The 20,243-nt window shown below is 40.2% G+C and overlaps 1 protein-coding gene across 2 annotated transcripts in view; it reads right to left on the reverse strand.

Annotated features, from left to right (window-relative positions):
• Window positions 1–19,276, reverse strand: part of LOC125764698 (acetylcholine receptor subunit alpha-like 2) — a 36,938-nt gene extending 17,662 nt beyond the window's left edge. Inside the window, exons 1-5 of one of the 2 annotated variants that reach the window (XM_049429209.1) lie at window positions 19,032–19,276; window positions 17,892–18,937; window positions 15,090–15,134; window positions 13,121–13,230; window positions 4,968–5,148 (exon numbers count right to left, since the gene is read on the reverse strand). In XM_049429209.1, coding sequence (XP_049285166.1) covers window positions 4,968–5,148; window positions 13,121–13,230; window positions 15,090–15,134; window positions 17,892–18,116 — 561 coding nt within the window. In that variant the 5' untranslated portion in view covers window positions 18,117–18,937; window positions 19,032–19,276. Of the gene's footprint in view, window positions 1–4,967; window positions 5,149–13,120; window positions 13,231–15,089; window positions 15,135–17,891 lie in introns of both variants that reach the window. The other variant, XM_049429208.1, reaches the window with a different exon arrangement.
• Window positions 19,277–20,243: the final 967 nt, after the last annotated feature.

Genomic DNA, 20,243 nt, shown 5'->3' on the forward strand with positions numbered 1-20,243 from the left:
CACCACACTGAAACTGGTGGATAGAGGGGGAAAAACCCCCCAGAAAAACACGCTTGAACCGCTTTTTAAGCACCAAAACAAAGACGACCCCGGGGCGGAAACTAATGTGCCGCAAAGAAACTTATTAAATTATGACGATGGAGCTTTTCCGATAAGCGAAACTCGTCCAAAAAGCTTGGGACTTTGTGTTCGCTTTGGGGCAAAACAGAGACCGGATATAAGATAGCATAAACACAAACAACAACAACAACAGCAAAAAAAGACTCTGCTACGAAGTTATTCTGCTGTTCCGGTTCGGTGCTAATTTGAAGCATTGATCCTCACCACACGCTGCGCAACTTTGCGATAGGCATTGTGTAATGGGAGGCATACAAATTTACTGGACCATGGTAGCGCGTGGTAGTAGTTGTTTTTGGAGGGGTTTTTGATAATGGTACCATCATGGAACGATTGGTCAGGATAAACAAATAATTAACTCACGAAAGCAAAGAAAAAAAGGGAAGAAACTTTTTGATGGGAATGTGCTATCCATTTAAACATGTTTATCTTGCGAAATATCAATCAAACATATGTCTAGATTTTGTTGTGTATTCCTTATGTTACCAACAAATAGTTGGAGGTTAAATTATGAGTAAAATAAATATTACTCTAGCAAGGCAAACATATAATAATAGTTGATAAAGTAGCTGTAACCAAACATCAACCAATCGCCCTACTTAAACTCCCAATGTTTTGATATCATGAAGCTAATGGTCCTCTCAAAATAATGAAAAACCTGATATTTATTCATTGATAAAGAAATTAACTGTCTGTTGGAGTGGTTGCGTGAAAGAAATTCAGAGAAACAGTCTATATAACTTCCAAACGATCAAGACTGCGACGTGAAGTTGGTGCCCCCCCAACAAGATTTCCATTTTCGTCGTTATCCTTTCGAAATTTCAACTCCTCCGGTGGTACGAAAACCCATGAAACTGAACCGTGAATTGATTTACATTTCACCAGGAATTATGTTTTATATCCTCTGCCTTGCAGCGCAATTGATTCAAATCTGCACGGCAAATAGAAATGAGGGGGAAAAAAACAAAAGTTCCCATCCATTAGGGTTGCGAATACCGATGGTACTCGGCCCGGTTATGCTAATGGTGCGGTATGGTGCACACACATTTATTCGCGAAAGAAACCCATCAACCATCAGTCGAAGCCGATCGGAATGGGCAAAAAAGGTGCGCTTGGGTGAGCTTTACGCACGAGCCTTCTTCAATGGTGGCGTACTAGAACCACATTTTCCTCATTTTTATTTTGCCTCTCTCACTGCATTCAATGATACATTTTCACTCCGTTCCGCTACCATTTTATTGCCATTCCTGAAACCGGCATAAGTGATGCAGGAACAAAGTAGAGTGAAAAAAAAAATACATAAAACAAGTACCTTAAGATGCGCGAAGAAAAGGGCAAAAAGTTGAATTTTTTTTTGTTGGCTGACATAGAAAGTGGTAAAGTGATGGAAAATGGAAACAAACAAGACAACGCTGAAGGTTGAAATTGGCGCGGGGAAAGGAGAAGTTTTTTTTTACCATCAATAGACCTCAAGCGGGAAACATTTTTCCGGCGTCGCATGGTTTTCATGATGGCGATGGTTTTTTATCGTCTAGCATCGGTTTTATGATTCGTTTTTTTTGCCTTCTTCACCGGTGGCTCTCCGGTGAATTGAGAAGGAACGGTAAACGGAAGAAGTATAAAAATCATATTTTCGTCAATTTGTCTCATTCGCCACCGTGTAACCATCGTGATGGCTAGCGGCCTTGCTTTGTAGCGTAAGCGTGCCCTTTTAAGAACACGGGGCCCGGAAAGATGTTCATACATTTTTTTTGGGGGTTTTATTTTTAGTTGCAATGCAATGGCCTTTTGTTCGGGTGACTGGTCAATTTTGTCGTTCACACTTGAAGGGTATTTATTTCATATTTGAACGAAAATTGTTCACCCACAATTGGGCGGTTGATGTGCAGTCGTAATGAAATCGGTTCTGTTTCCATACGTAGCTGTGGAAAGGGGCTACAGCGGAAAAGCTTTAAGCTTCAACAGTTTAAAGCTTGTTGCACAAAAAGGATACATCAATAGTAATTTTAGTAGTGTAATTTTATTTAGTAGTAATTTAGTAGTAATTTTATTTAGTGAAAAATTCAATGAATATCGCTCAGAAAAAGATTTAAAATGCTAAAAAATTTGTAGTTCGTTCTCAAAAATTACAATTTAATGAAGTTATTTGAACAACTCCAAAGATTCTGAGGTTTTTTTAAGCTTTTATTTTTGCTCTTTCTCAAAATGTAAAAATTGTAAAAAAATATCAAAATAACTGTAATCACATGAAATTTTCTTTATTTTTCAATGTTCAAACATTTCATTTTATCTTTGTGACAGACTTCCGTGTAACTTAACGCTCAATCGATAAAACGCTTGGAAAGCACACAGAGCGCGCACGTGTTGTGCTGCTATCGGAGGACATATTTTGACAACAGCAATCCATATGAATATGCTTCCGATGGCAAACAAACTTGACATTCGCAATTCACAATTCAACTAGCGAAACAGCAAACCAAAACTGCCAGGGACTGCCGCCCACCGGTTTCCAATGTACACACAACAAATTATGCTTGTTTGTGTAGCACTGTTGAGAACGCGAATCAAATCAACGCGCACCAGTTTCTTGCACAATGCCCTCATTTGTCACCCGGCTGTGTGTACGTCAAAAGCCTTTTAACCTTTCGATTGAGGGCAGCTGGCGGCTGGTGGATATATACTTGCGGGAAAAATAGGGAGGAAAAGCCAAGGTTTTGGACGTGTTGTTTTGGTGCCAACAGCAAAATACACACAACGCGCGAATGCGAAGCGATGCGGCACTCGGTACGTACGTAGGCACGCCAGAAGTCAGGATGAACAGTGCGCACGAAGATCCGAGAAGGGAACTGTTGGCGGGGGACGGCTTCGGAGAAAAATTGAACGGTTACGGTGATGAAATGGGAAATGGCAAATATTTTCATTTCAACGCCACAAAAACCCTCTAATCGTGAAGACTCGGTCCGCACACGGCACGCACAAACATCCATGGCCGTGGGATGGGAACGGTTGCCACCCGTGCTTTTAACTTGGAAATCGTCCACACAACACACGCCACCGCTACCGATGATGGTTAATGGTGACGTTTCTGGCAGAACCGCAAGGCCACTATGTACGTACAAATCGATTGCTCGTTCATCGCAATCATTTCACCAATCAATTTAACCATTCACCGTGCTTCGGTAACTCGTTTCGACGGGTGGGGAAAATTTGTCTTCCACCGTAACCTCAACATCCACTCAACCTTCCTGCTTCTGGTTGATTTTGTTCGGGCTGGTGAAGAAAATTAACTACCAACAAGGACTGAAGCGGGGTTTCCTCTCGTCATTCCCTTGCAAGGGGCAGATCAACTTTTCCGTTCCACTTCGCTACAGTGCGATGATTGTTTGACAAAATAAGAAGTTTATTTTTGCTTTTAGCGCCGTTATTAATTTTCCATCGTGTGCTCGCTGTTCCGGTCGTCTGAATCCGAGGTAGAGAATAACGAGAGTGAGAGTGTGTGGAGGGAGGAAAACGAAATGGACACGGTCGAGAGTGGCAACGAATGGATGGGTATGTGTGAGATGGAAATCGGGAAAAACGTGGTACAACTGCTTTTCAGTCCCCAAAACGGCTCGAGGGCAAATTATGTCCCGGTGAAGGGCTTAAGAAGAATCCACAATCCCTCACCATAGACCACCCACTAGCCCGAGTAGACTTGAAGGACACAAAGAAAAAACAGGGAAGAAGAAGGAAAAAAAGGACATCCCCTTCCAGTGTGGCCAATGGAAAAGTGGTTTCGGTAGCCATTGCCGTTGCTAACTTTCATTCATCCATCAAGGACCCGCCAGAAGAAAGCCAGAAATTTTCCCCTGACAAAACTCATTGGCTCGTTGACAGCGACCTAGTTCATCATCAGGTTTTTGTTTATGTTTTCTTGCTATCACTTTTATCGCTTTCATAATTTTCTGTTTTTTCGATAAGAAGCATTGTGGAAGAGGAGTAGAAGGAGCAAAAGAAGGTATAGGGATGGTTCCATCAAGAGGCAAAGTTTATGGATTAGGACAGCTGCTGCTTGTAAAAATTGATAGAGGCATACTTTACGGCGTTCATGGAGCAAAGTTTTGTTCACACACTTTTAGATTTGTGTGTTGCTCTCTATTCAATGTAGGAAAAAAAGCTAGCAAATGCTTTTGTTTCGTAGCTATTGTTTATACAACAAATAGATGTATATTGGTGATGGATGCTTATCGGCTGGGTCACAAAGAACTCAATTGTATTTTATTATGGAATATTAGAATATTCTGATCACGCCGTAAACGTTATAAATTGTGTGTATTTTCGTGAAGAAATCTAAAATATAATATACCATAATTACCACTACAAATGGAAGACATAAAATCTGTAACTAATTAAGTTCTCAAGAACATTCTCAGACATTCTCATCTCGAAATAAACTCAAAACTGCATAATTGATGTGTGGTTTTTCGAGTGCAATTGGTACAACAGCAAAAGAATGACACCTTGGACAGAGTTGCGTTGGGATGCTTGAAGTAAATTACGTCACAAACGTTGTTTTTGTTTACTGGCGACATTGCAGTAGAAAATTAATCATTTAAAGTTTAATTAACCTTACATTGTTGATTACAATCTAAGGAATAAGGTTTCTTTTCGTGACCGATCCATACATAATATCTTTACTTAGTTTAAAAAATGTAGTAAAAACTGTAGTTCTTGTTACAAACATAGTAAGAAATGGCAATCTTAAAAAAAAACATTTTATCTTGTAGAGCTATTGCAAATGTCTGAGGTATTGTAAATTTTAGCTTCAGGCATATTACTGAAGACTTTTTTCCCCTCTCTATAAAACTTACCTGGTTGCCGTCGTACGTCCATGATCCAAATTTCATGAAGCAAGTCTGCTGATCGAATGGGAAGTAACGCACATCGATTTCGCACGATGATTTGAAAATCGCTGGTGGGGTCCAGATGACTTTTCCGGTATAATGAAGGATGGCTTTCGTTAGCGTTGTTACCACGTACTCTCCATCCGCACTGGGAAAAGTGAAAATAAAAAGGAAGAGAAAGAGAGAGAAAGAGAAAGATCGATATTAATAAAACGAACGAACACATCCATTTTATCGTTTCATCGAGGTCTACAAACAACTTGGTGCGTCCATTGGCAATAGCATGGAAAAGGCGGTAACGCATTCGATGGTTCACTAAAAACACAAACATTGTTTCAATACAACAAAAAAGTCTCACTAAGCGATAGAGAATTCCAACATGGCTTAGTGTTATAGTGATAAGACGACAAAGCGTAGTTTTATTAGTATAGAGTGAAATAAAAAATAAAGTAGTTATTCGAACTAAATCGACAATCGATAATCTATTCAAGGGTACTTAATAAATTGTATATGTAACACATACTGCTTCTTGTAAAGTTTTATGTGAGTTCTTGCTTATGCATACAGTAAGAGAATTCCCCTCGGTACAGTTGTCTGCATATATTATTCCGTCAGTTCATTTACGCTGAGTGCAGCTGCCGCTGATGACCTGAAAATCGTCCATTTTGCCAAACGGCATCGACACCGCTCGTGAATAAAACAATTCACGGATAATCGGGCGTTTTATCAAAGTGGAAGATTATAATCCAGCGGAAGGATAAAACGAGTTCCGGATGTATGTTTGCTTGTACCTGCGTACGGGTTAATAATCCAACCCGTTTTCGAGTGTGATAAAGTCCTCCGGGGCATTCGCAAGTGGAGGGAGATTTTCGGTAACATAAAATAAAACTAATTTTTTTCTCTGTTTTTTAAAATGATATCAATAATGCGGCCTCAGAAATGCATAATATAAGGAATTTTTATGTACATTACTAAACCTTGGTTCAATCTGTTTAGTGACAGCGCCGATCCAACCCATTGTTCATATTGCTTTATTACGTTAAGCCGGAGTGGAAGAACAAATGGCATCAATTAATATAATTGTGGCGTATAAAACTGTCAAAAATTAAATTTCGACCAAAGTTCGATTGCAATTCCATTTCGACCATTTACTTGCCGTTCGGACGATGGTGGATAATGTAATTGCCATCAGGTGATTGTGTATGCTTCACGTTCAGTGCGGCTGTAACGTATGTGTATGCCCTGCCAAGCCACTAATAGTGGGGTTTGGATAATACCAATATTGTGTCGATTACGGTGCAAAACATTTTCCGTTTTTGGTGGAAATAGTTAATTCACGGATGAATCTGTTTGGTTGCAGTTACTTTCAATCGAATGAGAGATCGCAACGATGGAGCTTGGAGGATGGTATTTTGAACACTGTTTTCACTACAGAAATGTTTATTTATGGCACTGGACACCCAGAAAATGAAATTATTTCATAAAGCTGTGATTCAATAATGAAAAAAAAAATAAATAAAATATTTATATGACTAAAGCTGGTGAAATTTAACTAAATAATGGGAAATGAGGAATAATTTTCTAACACATTTCCTTCACCGTCACGATTCACCATCGGTTTACTGAAGAACTGTTAGCGATAGCGGAGAATGTGTATCGTTTCATTTACTCATTGATTCATTTAGAAGTGTTAAACGATGCGATTTGTATAATTATTTTTGCATTGTGATTAATGAAATGCTTCAAATAACAAATGCAGAAGAGGTGGGCGTTCGTACCACTAGTAAGCAGTTTACCGAATGCGCAGCTACTCCATGGCCCCATTCGCCTGCATATTCATTAAGGGGTTGATTAGCATTCTATACATAAATTAATTTGGTGACAAAATATATCAATATCCATTGAACAGTGACAAATGAAAGTGACGTGAGCTTTAATCTCGAAAGCCGTGTGTGTCGTCGTGCATCACCCCTAATGGCAGAATCTGTTTGCTTTCAAATCGGCAATAAATCGATCCGGTACATCAAAAAACGGTGTACCGCACAGAATCGGGCAATGCCGAAAAATAAATCACGATCTTTGTGCACACTTTATCGCTTTGAAGGATTGAATTATGTAACGTTCCGGTACAGATTGGGGTTTCCCGCTGGGATGGCAAAAATGGAAAAGCTTGCAAGAGCCACTCCTTCCTGGGGGGTTGGGAGGCAAAACATACGCTAGTGAGTCATAGTTCAATGCGTTACAAGGCACTCATGTGTGTTTGCGTTTGAGCAAAACGATGTTTGCTTTTGGCTTGATGCGTTTGATCCTTGTGTGCCCGGTGGGCAGGCTCATGTGTGTTCTTTGCCTGTTTCATTCCATTTGTAAATGAAGATCAGGAAAAGTTTCATCGGCACCGTGCGTGCCCGACGGGTGGTTGCTGATGGGGGTTTGGGGGTTTTGCCGATTGGTTTCTGTATTGTATTGCACATAATCGATAGTGATAAATTATATGTTTGCTTCCGAGTTGGCCTGAATTTAGGAACGGTTCTACCAGTAGATATGCTCGATTTGCACATCGAAAGCCATCGATAGCTCGCAGTAGCTTTAAGAGGAAAAATTAAAATAATTTCCTTCCGTGTTTTTTTTGCAAGTATTTAATAAAGTTAATATGTATTCTACATTCATTTAATGTCAAAATGAAACGTAAATTTAGACGGAAAATAGGGGATAAAATTAATTCCGAATTATTTCATTCGAATTATTCATGCAATTGAATTGCGTTAATAATGAATTCTTCTAATGCCTTTATACGAGATCGACATGCATATTTATAAACGTTTCTTTGGAAAAGTGCTTGTGTTTTGTTTAATTTTCTCGATTGCTTTCAATGTAGAGAACAAAAAATGTCATTGCCGTAGACTCATTCAACACATTTGCTTTAAGCGTCCAGTGGAATTGATGCATTGTTTCGAGTGCGATAATTGAATAAGTTTCAAAAAGGAAACTTTATTGATAATATTTTTTTAACCCCGCTTTGATGTCATTTTGATTTGCGTTGCACTTAGAAACGGTAACAAAAGCAATATTAGCATTCTTATCTGTGTGAAACGTTTTCCCAGGCAGTGAACTATGGCAAACAACGATAGATATGATCTTGAGAAAAAGAAGGAATGAAAACCATACGAAAGAAATTTTATTGTTGAACTTTGGCCGGAAAAGCGATTGTCAAAACTTTTTAAATTTGAAAGCCACTTTTTGGTTGATTTGTGTATTTGATTCCGTGGTTGTGTTTGATTGTTTGAAGGAATTTTGTCTAGAAAGAAAAAGATGCATCTAAGCTCAAACAATCGGCTTTTACTTTTCTTTAAGTCATGTCCGGCTGTTGGTGATTTTAATTCTACAACTAAATAGAAAAAAGCTTTTTCTGTGTATGAGTGACACACCTTTAAAGGAGATTTAAACGTGAGAATAGTTGTTAAATGGTAATTTAAAGCAGTGTGCATATTGTAAATTTTAAATAATACAACAAAATAAAAATGTTTCATTCAAGTCATCAATTCAATATTCATGTACATGAAGCTATCCGTTATAAATATTAGATAATTCAATTATTAATGACTGTAAGCAAAACATATCAACAACAGCGAAAAGGAAAAACACAAAACGACGAGACACCAAAAAACATGCTGTAAATTAATTACCTAATTAGCATTGGTCTAATTAACACAACTATGCCCTCGGTTCGGAATGAGGTGTTTGCTTCAATCATCATCCCTTTGTAGCATTCTGACGAAATGCTTTGGGGCGAATAATGGTCAAATGAAATGTAAAACAAAACTGTCGTTTAGCACAGTATACCACCATGTCACACTTCCCCGACAACATTAATATTCCCATTAGCATACATTAGCAAATAAATTAAATTTTCCACTATGAAGCATTGCCGCCCCTCTAAGGCCGGGTTCAATGCATGTGTCCCCCACCCCTCAAAAAGGGCACAGAGAAGTTCGTCAAATAAATAGCGGCTGATTGGTGTCCAATTTTAATGCTCCGTTAAGGTGTCTGACATAATGTAACTGACAGGCAATGTTTTGTGGGTTATCTGTTTTTGGGAGAAAACTTTCCCAAGCGCTCGTTTCACATCGAAATCTTTGCTCCCGGGTTTTTCCTAACTTTTCTTTTCGCTCAACCCTGTAAAAGTCGATCCGTTTGAAGTGAATTAAGTTACCATCGTTTAATTGACACTTTTCGTACCCACAAGCTCGTGTCGGTGGGTGGATTGGTAATGGTACAGGGTGGATTTGGTTTGTGGCACTAGACACTAATGCTTCGGAAGCACATATCGCCCAAAATATCAACCCATATGTGCTGCACCCGTCTCCGTGTGTGTTAGTGGATCTCAAATGCACGAAAGAAAACCGCCTTGCGCCTTAGGCGAAGGCACCGATGCGCACGAAGCTGAACAGTTTTCGAAACTAATTTAAACTTTTTCCCGCAATTAACTTAATGCTTGCAGTGCGAGTCACCGGAACCGGGCGGCCCTGTATATGGTCGGTTGTACGGTTCTGGATTTGTAAAGCATGGTGAAGCATGGACAGCCCGAGTTCACATTGCTCATGGTTCGATGATCCAAAGGGTGTGGAACGTTTTCAGAAGGGGTGAGGTTTTTGCAGCCAAAGCAGCAAAATGCTAGACCAATATGCAACCTAACAAGCCAACGACAAACCATCAAGCTTCGGACCGGTTTCTCCTTTTGCTCCGTTCCTTCCGTCTCGGTTAGTTAAACTTGTTAAAGTTGTCGTGCTTGGCAACACGCTGGCCTGGTAGTTTGTGATAGATGCCGATTGCTAAAAGGACTTGTTGGCGCTAATCAGTTGTGAACTTTGTACCCAAGCCAATGTTGTACCAGTGCTTATTATTGTACATAATAATATGTGGATAGTAATTTTAAGACAAGAGCAAATGTTTATATCTTTAAGGGAGGGTAGTTTATTGTGAATTTTCTGTGTAATAAGTAGGTTAATAATTGATTTTCGTAATATGTTGAAAGTTATGAGGTATGTTGGAGACCCTGGACCTGAGATTTAAACTCATATTGGGATTGGTGTGAGGTATTTCTTAAGATACTCTGTTTGGCTAATTGTTGAATATATTGAAATATTTTTTTCCCAACTGTGAAAGTTGATGAATTTCTTGGTTGTACATTACATCCCATCTTTAATCATCTTTGTATTATATAATGATCCAATAGCCTAAATGTTGAGTACCTTTTCCAACACATATCTCATTTCTTTGGTGAACCGAATGATGTTAAAAATTACGCACTTCAAGTTAACGCACTGTTTTTGTAAGAATTACAAAAATGCTGTGTACAGCACAAAAAAACCCGCGATATCCGAGACACAGGTCAAACGTGAAAGTGTTAATTATAATTTACCGAGGGTTAAAGGTATGATCCAGATAAGGCAGACCGCACTCGGGAAAGGAAATGAAAATAAATAAAACAGGACCGAAACGTAACCACCAAAAAGAAAAAGAAAGGACCTCACTGTCGCTTACGACGAAGTTGTGTATTTTAATTAACTTCCCTCGCACGAGTCAGTGGGTGAGTCGTGGGTGGCCCGTGTGGGGTACTCATATTAGCACATCATAACTATGGTATGAAGACTGTACATTAGAATTTTTACGATTCTGTCTCTCCCGGACACTTGCTGACATATTTTCGTGGCTTATCGCAACCACCGGTAAGGATAATGTAAATGCAGAGTTGCCCGTTGTTTGTTCTTGTTATTAATATTTTATTCAACAAATGTGCAAGGTTTTGTTCTTGTAGAGCTGTTTTTTGTACTAGTAATACTGTTGTTGTTCACGCAATTTATTTTTTCGTCTTTTTAGCAATTGTACGGAATAATAAATTATAACAAAGGAAAATGCTTTTTGTATAACTGAGGCAAATTTAAATCTAGCTAAAGAAAGCAGACAAACATTTCTAGAATTATCAGAAAAAAGAGTGAAACTTTACAGTATCAGACAAAAAAATCCTTTCCGGTTGGCATTTTTTTACAATTGAATTTTAGCCTTTCATACAGTAAGTGCAGAACACAAACTTCTGATGAGGGATGTAAAATGCAACAACAAAAAACCTTGCTAAAAGTTTACAGCAATCGCATGAAAGTTGACAGAAAAAAACACTCGCACACACACACAATCCACATACACAGATAAAACCGACAAGTTCATCGCCAAAAAGCAGCGAAGGGTGCGTTTGTTGACTTTTGTGCACAGTTGATTTATTACGCAAAAAAGTTGACTGTTTTATTTAGTTTTGACTTTGACTGTCAAATTTACTTCACTACGTGTTTCGCTTATGCAAGCTCAGGCACCAAAACTGCGGATTGGGGTTTGTGTATATGTGCACACGCCCTTGTGTGCGTGTGTCAGCTTTCATTGAGCGGACGGCAGGACAACGTTTGCCGTAAACATTTTCTCCACATTAAACACTTCGCCCGCTGGTTGGTTCCGATGCTTTGGTTTGGGGGAAAATAATTGAATTTAGGATCGCTCATTTACATAAGGTCTTGGGGTCGGGTCGGCTTACCATGCGACCAATCAGGACGAACAAAAATGGCGTAAAAACTTTATGCTCTAATAAGTAAAGCTTTTCTGCAAACGAAGCGAACTTTGTCAGACAAATAAATACATGTACGTCCCAATCAAATCAAAACGTTTCGTTAGAGAAGTCAAAGGTGAGGATGATAATTTTTGGTCGAATTTCCAATTAAATATGTTAAATGGGTGTTGTTTTTTTAAATGTTGGCCTTGATTTTATAACTAATTTAAGATATATTTAAAAAATATAAATATAATGATTCATTAGTTTGGTTTACTTTTGTTTTCTCAACGCTTTAGTCGCAAACAACAAAAAGTACCAAAAATACGTTCGCTAGCTAATGATACAAATTAGTCAGTTCAGTTTGCAGCAATGTGTAACACAACCCGGAAAACCCCTCTTAATGCTGATAAAACAATCCATTACTTCTAATGGGCTAAAGCAAGGAAACAAAACATGCAGGCTCATTAGGTAACACGTTTCAAATGTCCACTGTAAGTCAATTCTATTTCATGAACTCGGGACGACTTTTGTCATGATTTCAACAAAATAATGCAAACCAATTTGGCGAAACTGCTTCGATAGATGAGCATCATTAACGTGACTACATGGGCGATTTAGATGGGCCGGGCCTCCCCTAACGCGCTCCGATTCCGGTATCATTATCCGCCGACTGATGAATGTTTATCGGTGAGATGATGCTCAGCGCCATACAGTACCCGGGGTAGGTATATTGACAAGCTACCATTATACAGTACAGGCGCAACACGTTTCGGTTCGGGCATGACAGTGCGTTATTAGCATACGCCTACGTCATTTCATTTTCCCACCGCACAACCGTACGGTGGAAACGCGCGATGAAGGAAGAAGGAAAAATAGCTGAGAATAAAAACTCACTGCAAATATTCATTGTGGGAATATTGTACTGTAATGGGTGGCAAGCATAGGTACGATTTTGTGAAGGTTTAAACAAGGTTATAAATTATTATTATAAATATAGCGTTGAAACGGAAGTCATTCTTAAAACTTCATTCATTTAAAAGGAAGAATAATTTTAAGGAAAATCATACGTCTCTATACATAGATTGAATTTTAGTTTCCCCAGGCTACATAAACTGGGATTTCGAACATGTAATTGAGTTGAAGATTTCGTGGATATGTTCAAAAAACCTAAAGCTCGTCTATTAAATGTTGTTGCAGTCAACACCTTTTCTGCGGATTTGATATGGATTCGAATGCTCAACATTTCGCCTGCAATAGCATTTCCAGTCACAAATACCAACAGTTCTTCAACAGCTTTTTTGAACAAGTCAACGCCATTTTCTGTACAATGTCTGAACATGCTAAATGAGTTAATTGTACGACTGAATAAAAACATCATCTCAGCGAACATTTCAATTACCCCGTCAAACCCACAGTATTGGGCACAAAAAAGTAAAATGTCATGTCACGAAATTTATAATTCTCATTCACTAATTATGTGTAATTATTTAATAAACTTCTTTAACAATATGCTCACGCTACTTACTTGTTGTAAAGCACAATATCCGGCAGCCAGATGTGTTCGGAAGGCACGTACAGCTCGGTGACGCCACCGTACTCTGCAGGATCCCACTTGAATTTGTGATCTTGCCATTCCTAATGAGATGATTCAGCGAAACGCAGAAGATAATTTAAAATAAGTAAATTTTTTATATTTCAACGAGATAAGAGAATTTTATAAAACAGAATAAAAAATAAAAGAACTTTTTAAAGAAATAAAATGGAGATTACTAAACTTGAACGAAATGGAGTAATTGTTTTTCCTTCGCCCACTTCTAATGGAAGGATACAACTCAAAATGTGTCATAAGTGGTTGTGATTCGGAAACGATCTTCCGAATTCGTTAGATGTATTTTTGAGTAGCTGGTGGTGGCTAGCAGCTTAGTACTATTCAGTAGAGTAGCGTTACACACCTGGACCAGACGAATCGTTAACAACAGACACGTTGGATACAACCCGAAACAATCAACCAGTAGAGATCTGGTTTGCTTGTCAGAAGCATATCAGTGGTATTTGTATCTTTTTTGCGTGTTCTAGGTGGTGTATCAACTTGCAATGGTGTGAACATTTGTCGTCCAAATGGAGATTTCGGATTTTTTCTTCTGTGACCTTTAGCCAGCTTTCGGAACGTAGCCACTCGCTGTTTTGGTTAATGGATGTCGGCTTGTTTTTGACAGTGGAAAAGCTTGCTGATCGGAGTAAAAAGTGCATGGACAACGACAGAGAACAACTCAACGTACTGGTGTTGTGTCTTTTCTGTCACCATTGCAAAAAGGTTTTACAGAAATGTGTTCGGTGCGTATCGCGGTTCTTGTTTGTTGGCTATATGCGTTACCGTACAGCGGCATTCCGGCCAAAAATCGGAATGTGTTTTAAACCTTCATCACTGTGTTGTAGTTGTAGTTGTGGCTGTACTTGAAAGGCCATGGTAGGTTTAGTACGTCCCTGGATGTTCTGGAAGCTACACACAAATCGTGTAAAAAGGCTGTGATAAAGAGTTGGTAGTGAACTTTTGAACCGTATGCATGCGAATGGGTGATGTCAGCAAAAGAAACACTTCGTCTATAGTACCTTCGAATGTGGCAAAGGTTCGTACGTAACGTTTGTTTGAACAGGCCTTTTTAATTTATTTAATGAACGTGATTACTGGACAGAAAAGGCACTGGTCAACCCGTCTCTTAAAATGTGCCTTGTTGGGTCGGGCCCTTTTTTTTCAAATGAACCGTTGAGTGGTTTGGGCGTCAGTTAATGTAACTGCAGAGAGAACAGCGGATAGCCACTGTGTGTTGCTGACGTTTTTGGCCAGTAGTACGTGAAAATATGGTTTACCGGTAGGTTTAAATTCATACGAAGCATTACGGCTTTTGGTTGTCGTTTGGAAACAGTGAAATAAATTACAACAACTTGAATGTTGATGTAATATTTTATAATAAATTTAGAATTATTAAGAACGAACGAACAAACCAAGGAAAAATTAAATTATAATTTTAATGAACACCTTTTTTAAAATAGAAATCTTAGAATCTTAGATAGAAATAGAACCGAAAGAATCTTAAACATATGAAAGCTGAGATAGAGGAAGTAGCTCAGTCTGTTTCAGGTTTTTCAAGTTCAAGTTATAAAGTAAAAGGTGTTTCCAGAAAATGTTCAAGATGGATTGGAGTACTATTAGGTAGAATTAGAATCCATCCCATTTCCTTGATCTTTTTCATACGAAAATAAATTTTGTTTAAAGATTTCTCAACTGACAGTTTTGAGCTGAAAAAGCTTTGCACATAATCAACATTCCAGTTTATTTTGAAAATAGTTCAAAAATGGATCCAACTTGAAACAATAGACTTCAAAAACTTTGAATGTTTAAAAACGAAATCAGAATTATGCACCTTTCAATGAAATATCTCTAATATGAAATGCTTAAAGTTTACCACATAAGGTTAAACTGTTTTAAAACTTACATGCTCCAGCCAAATATTAGTCGTCAGGATTTGATCTTTCAAGTTCTGTACATGGAAAAAGTGAGAGAAGAAAAAAGCATATTATAGTGAAATAGAAATATTGATGATGATTGTATGGTACTGAGAATTGAGAACAAATATCGTTTGATGCTCCACCCGGATAGATCAAGTGTAAAAGATTAACCTCGTAATCGAGCTTGGTGTTCCATCAGGGCACGGTTGCGAGATGGATTGGTTATGCTCGCCTGCAATGAAATAAACGTCAACGCTATTGCAATTGATCCACTTTGTCGCTGACCACCGTTGGATCTTCGGTTTCAGCTGTCTGCTGGTTTGCAGCGGATGGATTTTGTTCGTGGTTTTCTCGTTGGACCACAATTTCCAGCTACCAGGAAAGACAGTAAACGTTATCTGCTTCGGAAAAGTAATGGGAAGAAGGAAAAAAACATAATACAACTGTAACCAACTGTGTTCTCGGTGTATCACTGGCGCACGGAATGGGATGGCTATCTAGCAGTGACGGTTGAAATTATATTTCCTCAATTTGATTGTAAAAGATAGCTGCCTCGGCGATGCGGTGCACGGTGCACCGATGTGATGCACCCCGTCTCGGATTACCAGGATCCATCCATTTTTCTAGCACTTCGTTTCCTACCAGCGGGTGTGATGGTGATGGTGGATAGAATTTCATTTCCCGGCGACTTCGCATCAAGCGAACGGGAGCGACTAACGGGGTACCGGCATATCTGTTTATCCCATCATGGTTTGCTCAACCGGAGAGCACTTTACCATTAGAAAAGTCTTTGCCCGTAGAGATGCAGTTATTTTCACTGCTCGTTATTTCAAAACCGTGCCATGATCCATGTTCCCACACTCTCATACTCGAGTGTATGCATGCATAATGGGGACGGTGATTTTCAGTGCCGATGCAGTTGCACGCGAAGATATGCCGGGAATGGGGGATGGGATGGTCGGAACAGAGTGCGGAAGCGGTGCGGTAATCGGGCAACAAGAATTTACTTATGCATCAGCGGTTCTGCAGCAAATTTCCCCCAAAAAACCTTCATGCTCCATCTTCTGGCAGAAGCCTCCGCAAATCTGTGGCAGCGAAGGATTGAGCTCAGTACGCTACGGTGCATGCTGGAAGGTTCTGAACAGACTGGTTCTCAGATCAGCATAAGCCGAATGCAGTACTCGATGCAATCGGTGCCCATCAGAAAAGCAACCGGTAAGAGTGCTTGGGCACGAAAGCGGGGGAGGGGAGATATTATCTTTAGTTAAAAACCGTGCTCGAGACACTCGTCGCAGGGATAAGCGATGTGCCAGTGGATGGTTGATTTAAATTAAATTTGAGATTTTCTCCCTCAATGGAGATCCCGCCAGGGAGCCGATCCTCCTGTGTCGTGTGTTGCACACGGCTGTGAAAAAAATCAGAGAATCAGTTTCATTTCCGAATGGTGGTCGCATAAGATGCTGCTGCAACGGATGATGAATAGCGACTGGTTAGGTCTGGATGCCTTGCACAGCACAAACACAGCCGCCCGTACATACTCTTGGGCTTTGCTAGTCATGCATCAAATTTGCATGTATAATATGTGTATGCTGAAGGTGATTTAAGCAAATGTAGTGAAGATTTAAAAAGTTTCACTGTGGATAATTTTCAAGCAACTCCAGGCGTACTAGCTGACTAATGGGGGTTCAGTGAAGGAGAAAAAACTAAATATTACATGACATATGTATCATCAATATACATTGCAGCCATTTTTATGAAATGGATAATGTTGAAGTAAATGTGGATCCCTTCAAACAATCTTAAATTTTTGTCAGATAAATCTCGTTTCCGGACAAAAATTCCTTACTTGCAGGGGTTTGAAGTTAAAATTGCAAATTTGGAATCAGTTTTGTCTATACAGCTTGTGTACTTAGATTTGCGAATGCCTGGGTTTTCTAAATCTTTAATCTACATCTTCCAAATCTTTTGCAATTTATACATTTTAAAAGTTTTCGGGGTTTCAGTCTGGAAATTTCAAACAGAATTGATATCCGTATGTAAATGGTCCGGAAGTGAGGTTCCCGAAGAATTCCAGTTCAACTTGAAAAGCATCCAGAAATAACTTCTTAACTTTATATTTAGAACTTGAAAAGCTCTCTAATAAAAATGTTCCCATGAAATGAATGATTGTAACTGATTCAGATCCTTTAATGCTTATACAGTCAGACGTCACTAGTTGGGATAATATTACCTTCCAACGAGTGACTTAGTAACTCGATAGGTGGTTTGTTTGACAGATGTCGAACAGTCAATTGGAAGAGAAACCGAAGATCATGCTTATGCCACACTTAAGAGAAATGTCCATCTCGTTAGTTGACATACGGATAACTCAACTAAAACCGACCCAAAAGTTAACATTTCGAGATCATTTTTCAACATTAGAATTTTTGTGTGACAGATCATCCAACAATATGGTCCATTTTAAATAAATTATTTGCTACGTGCGCATGTGCTATCATGCGTTCATTATTTATTCGGTGGTATATTGCACAAAATGTAAGTAAGATATTTAAGTATAAGTTAGAGAATTATCAAATGGAAAACTCTGTGGCAAAGTAATTCGGTTTTGTCTTTATTCTTATAACAATTCCATCCTTTTTTTTCATCTACAAATGAACAGCGACATGAAAGTTGCGACTTGAAGAAAAACGTGCAGCTTTAGCAAGTTCGCAGTGAAGTTTCTAACTGTCGACAACTGATACTGTCGCCAGTATTATAGTGGAATTAGTTGCCGAATGTAAGTTACTTACCAGATCGATCAGCTGTGACAATCGTAATCCCAGCTTTACCAACACCGTGTCGGTGTTGTTGCTGACAGGTCTTATCAGCCGATTGTAATTACTCAGCAGATCATCGTACAGCCGTTTGGCATCCGGATTGGCCCACACACTACCGATGACCATGCATAGCAAAACTATTCCGATCGTCATCCACCGGTCCGCCAGCGTGTGCCGGAAGCAGGGAATTCGTCCCATTATGCTTTGTTTCTGTGTGTGTTTGTGTGCGGTCTATAGTAGAACCGGCTTTCGAGCCCTTTTTTGCGAGTTTCTTTCTGCCTGTTCGATATCGAACGATACACTGATTATCTGTCAATCGAGGTGCGGAACAACGAACCGCTCCTAACACTCACGCATCCGTCAATGTTGCGGATTAGTAGTCTCTACCAGGCCACCGACGGGGAAATGAATGCCCGGCGAAACATAGCATCGGTTTTGCCACAGTCACTAGCCACACCGCACTATATTACGCACCGTTTCATCGAGCACATGCGAACACCGGCAGGTCAGTACTGGCATCCTTGACGGAAGGGAATCACAAGATTCTTCTTAAATGGACGATGCTTTGGTGTCGGTTCATCTGTCAGCTTGCACGACGCGCGTTGTAATCGTGCACACACAAACAACACCGAAACACACACACAAACACACACGGGCGCGTTTTCGTCCTTTTTGACAGCTGGTGGCAGAAGAAATAAATACAGCACCTAGCAGGGATGCTGTGCAGCAGCAGTAGCAGTCAGTGGGATGCTGTAGAAGAAATTCCGGATCCGTTTCCGTAAGGCACGCACGCAAATGGAGTAGGTAGGCGCGAATTTATGCTAACACTATCGCACCGGAACACGATGGCCAGCCAGCCATGGTGGTAAATACGTCAATTCGGTGGTAAAATTGGAAAGAATACGGTAAGCACACACACGTCCGCAGACGTTTTCTTCGTTCGGCGATTGACGTTTTGCTCTCCGAGTCGCCCGCTAGAGGCGCACCAGTCGGGATGTCGGTTTGCGATGTCGTTGTGGCTTCGGGGGTGAGCAAAAAGCGTCACGGAAATGCAAAAAAAAATTAAAGATCCATGCTCCACACCCTGCTAACGGTAGCGGTGTTGGATCTTACCGCCACAGCAAAACATTCGGGTTTTGAGAGTTTTTTCGTTAGATGAATCTCCTCTAGCTTTCTCGTCTCTTTCGGTAGAATACTGTTGCTATTGCTACTACATCCCAGCTAGTGGGATGCTGAGTTAGTGTGCCTCTGTAAGAGAGTGAGATTCTTTTTCCGCTTTCCATCCTAGCAGGCTCTCGAATGGTTGCCGTAAAGCGCATGAGCAGCCACACTTCTATCACCGAAGCTTACATATTCCCGAACGGTTGACAGAACGAACGGAAAGCGCTTTTTCTGTGGAAGCGCACCGTGGGCTGTGGCTGCTGTGAGTTGTACTTGCTCACGGTGAGTTTTCTCTTTTCACCCAAACTCATCTCACACGGCTACAAGCTCTCATCGCGAAAGCCCTTTTTTCTCTTCGGGATGGAAAAAAGTGCTACCCAAAAGTGAGCTTAATGGAACGCGCTGAACGTGTACCAGTCTCTTGACGCTTGGACGGAGCTGTTGCCTGGATTAGCCCACGGGGCGGGAAATGGTTTTTTTTGTTGCTTCCCGCTTCTTACGATGACGTTCGCATACAGAAGCATACTTTTGGAATGGAAGTTTTTCCTCCCGTTTGATGGAATATGCGTTCGGCATATAGGCGAACCTGCTGCGGTGCCTTAGCACCGTTGTGCTATTTCGAGCTTCTTTGGCCACGTGTTTTCGTGTCCCTTTTCGCCTTTTGCTACACGTTATGATATTGGCCGGGCGTGTAGTGTAGTGTTCCCGGAATTTCACAAGGAACTTGAGATGGCACACAACGAGCAAAACGGGTTCCCCTCCTTTCCATGAGGACGCGTCACCGTCAGTTAATTTATTGTCGGCGGGAAAGAAATGGTAGAAAATGTCGCACAAAGAACAAAGAATAGAAAAAAATCGGGAACGTATTTCTTGATGGTAAGAACACACACACACGCGGATGGTGAAAACCGGATGGCGACGAGTTCCCGTACGAGCTGAATGAAGTCACTGTGAACGTTCGAAATACGGAAGAAAGGATGATGGAGGCGAACGGTCGATCCATGGGTATGGCGGAAATGAATGCAGCCACCATGCGAGTGTTACATAATACTGGCAAAATGACTTCCGGCACGGCGATGTGTTTACCGATTGGGTCAGGCAACGCGGTACCAGGAGGTACCGGAAATGATTCGGTTGAGTCGGTTGACTGCCAGTGGTTGGGAT

The sequence above is a fragment of the Anopheles funestus genome, chromosome 2RL (assembly GCF_943734845.2).
Source record: "Anopheles funestus chromosome 2RL, idAnoFuneDA-416_04, whole genome shotgun sequence".
Taxonomy (NCBI): Eukaryota; Metazoa; Arthropoda; class Insecta; order Diptera; family Culicidae; genus Anopheles; species Anopheles funestus.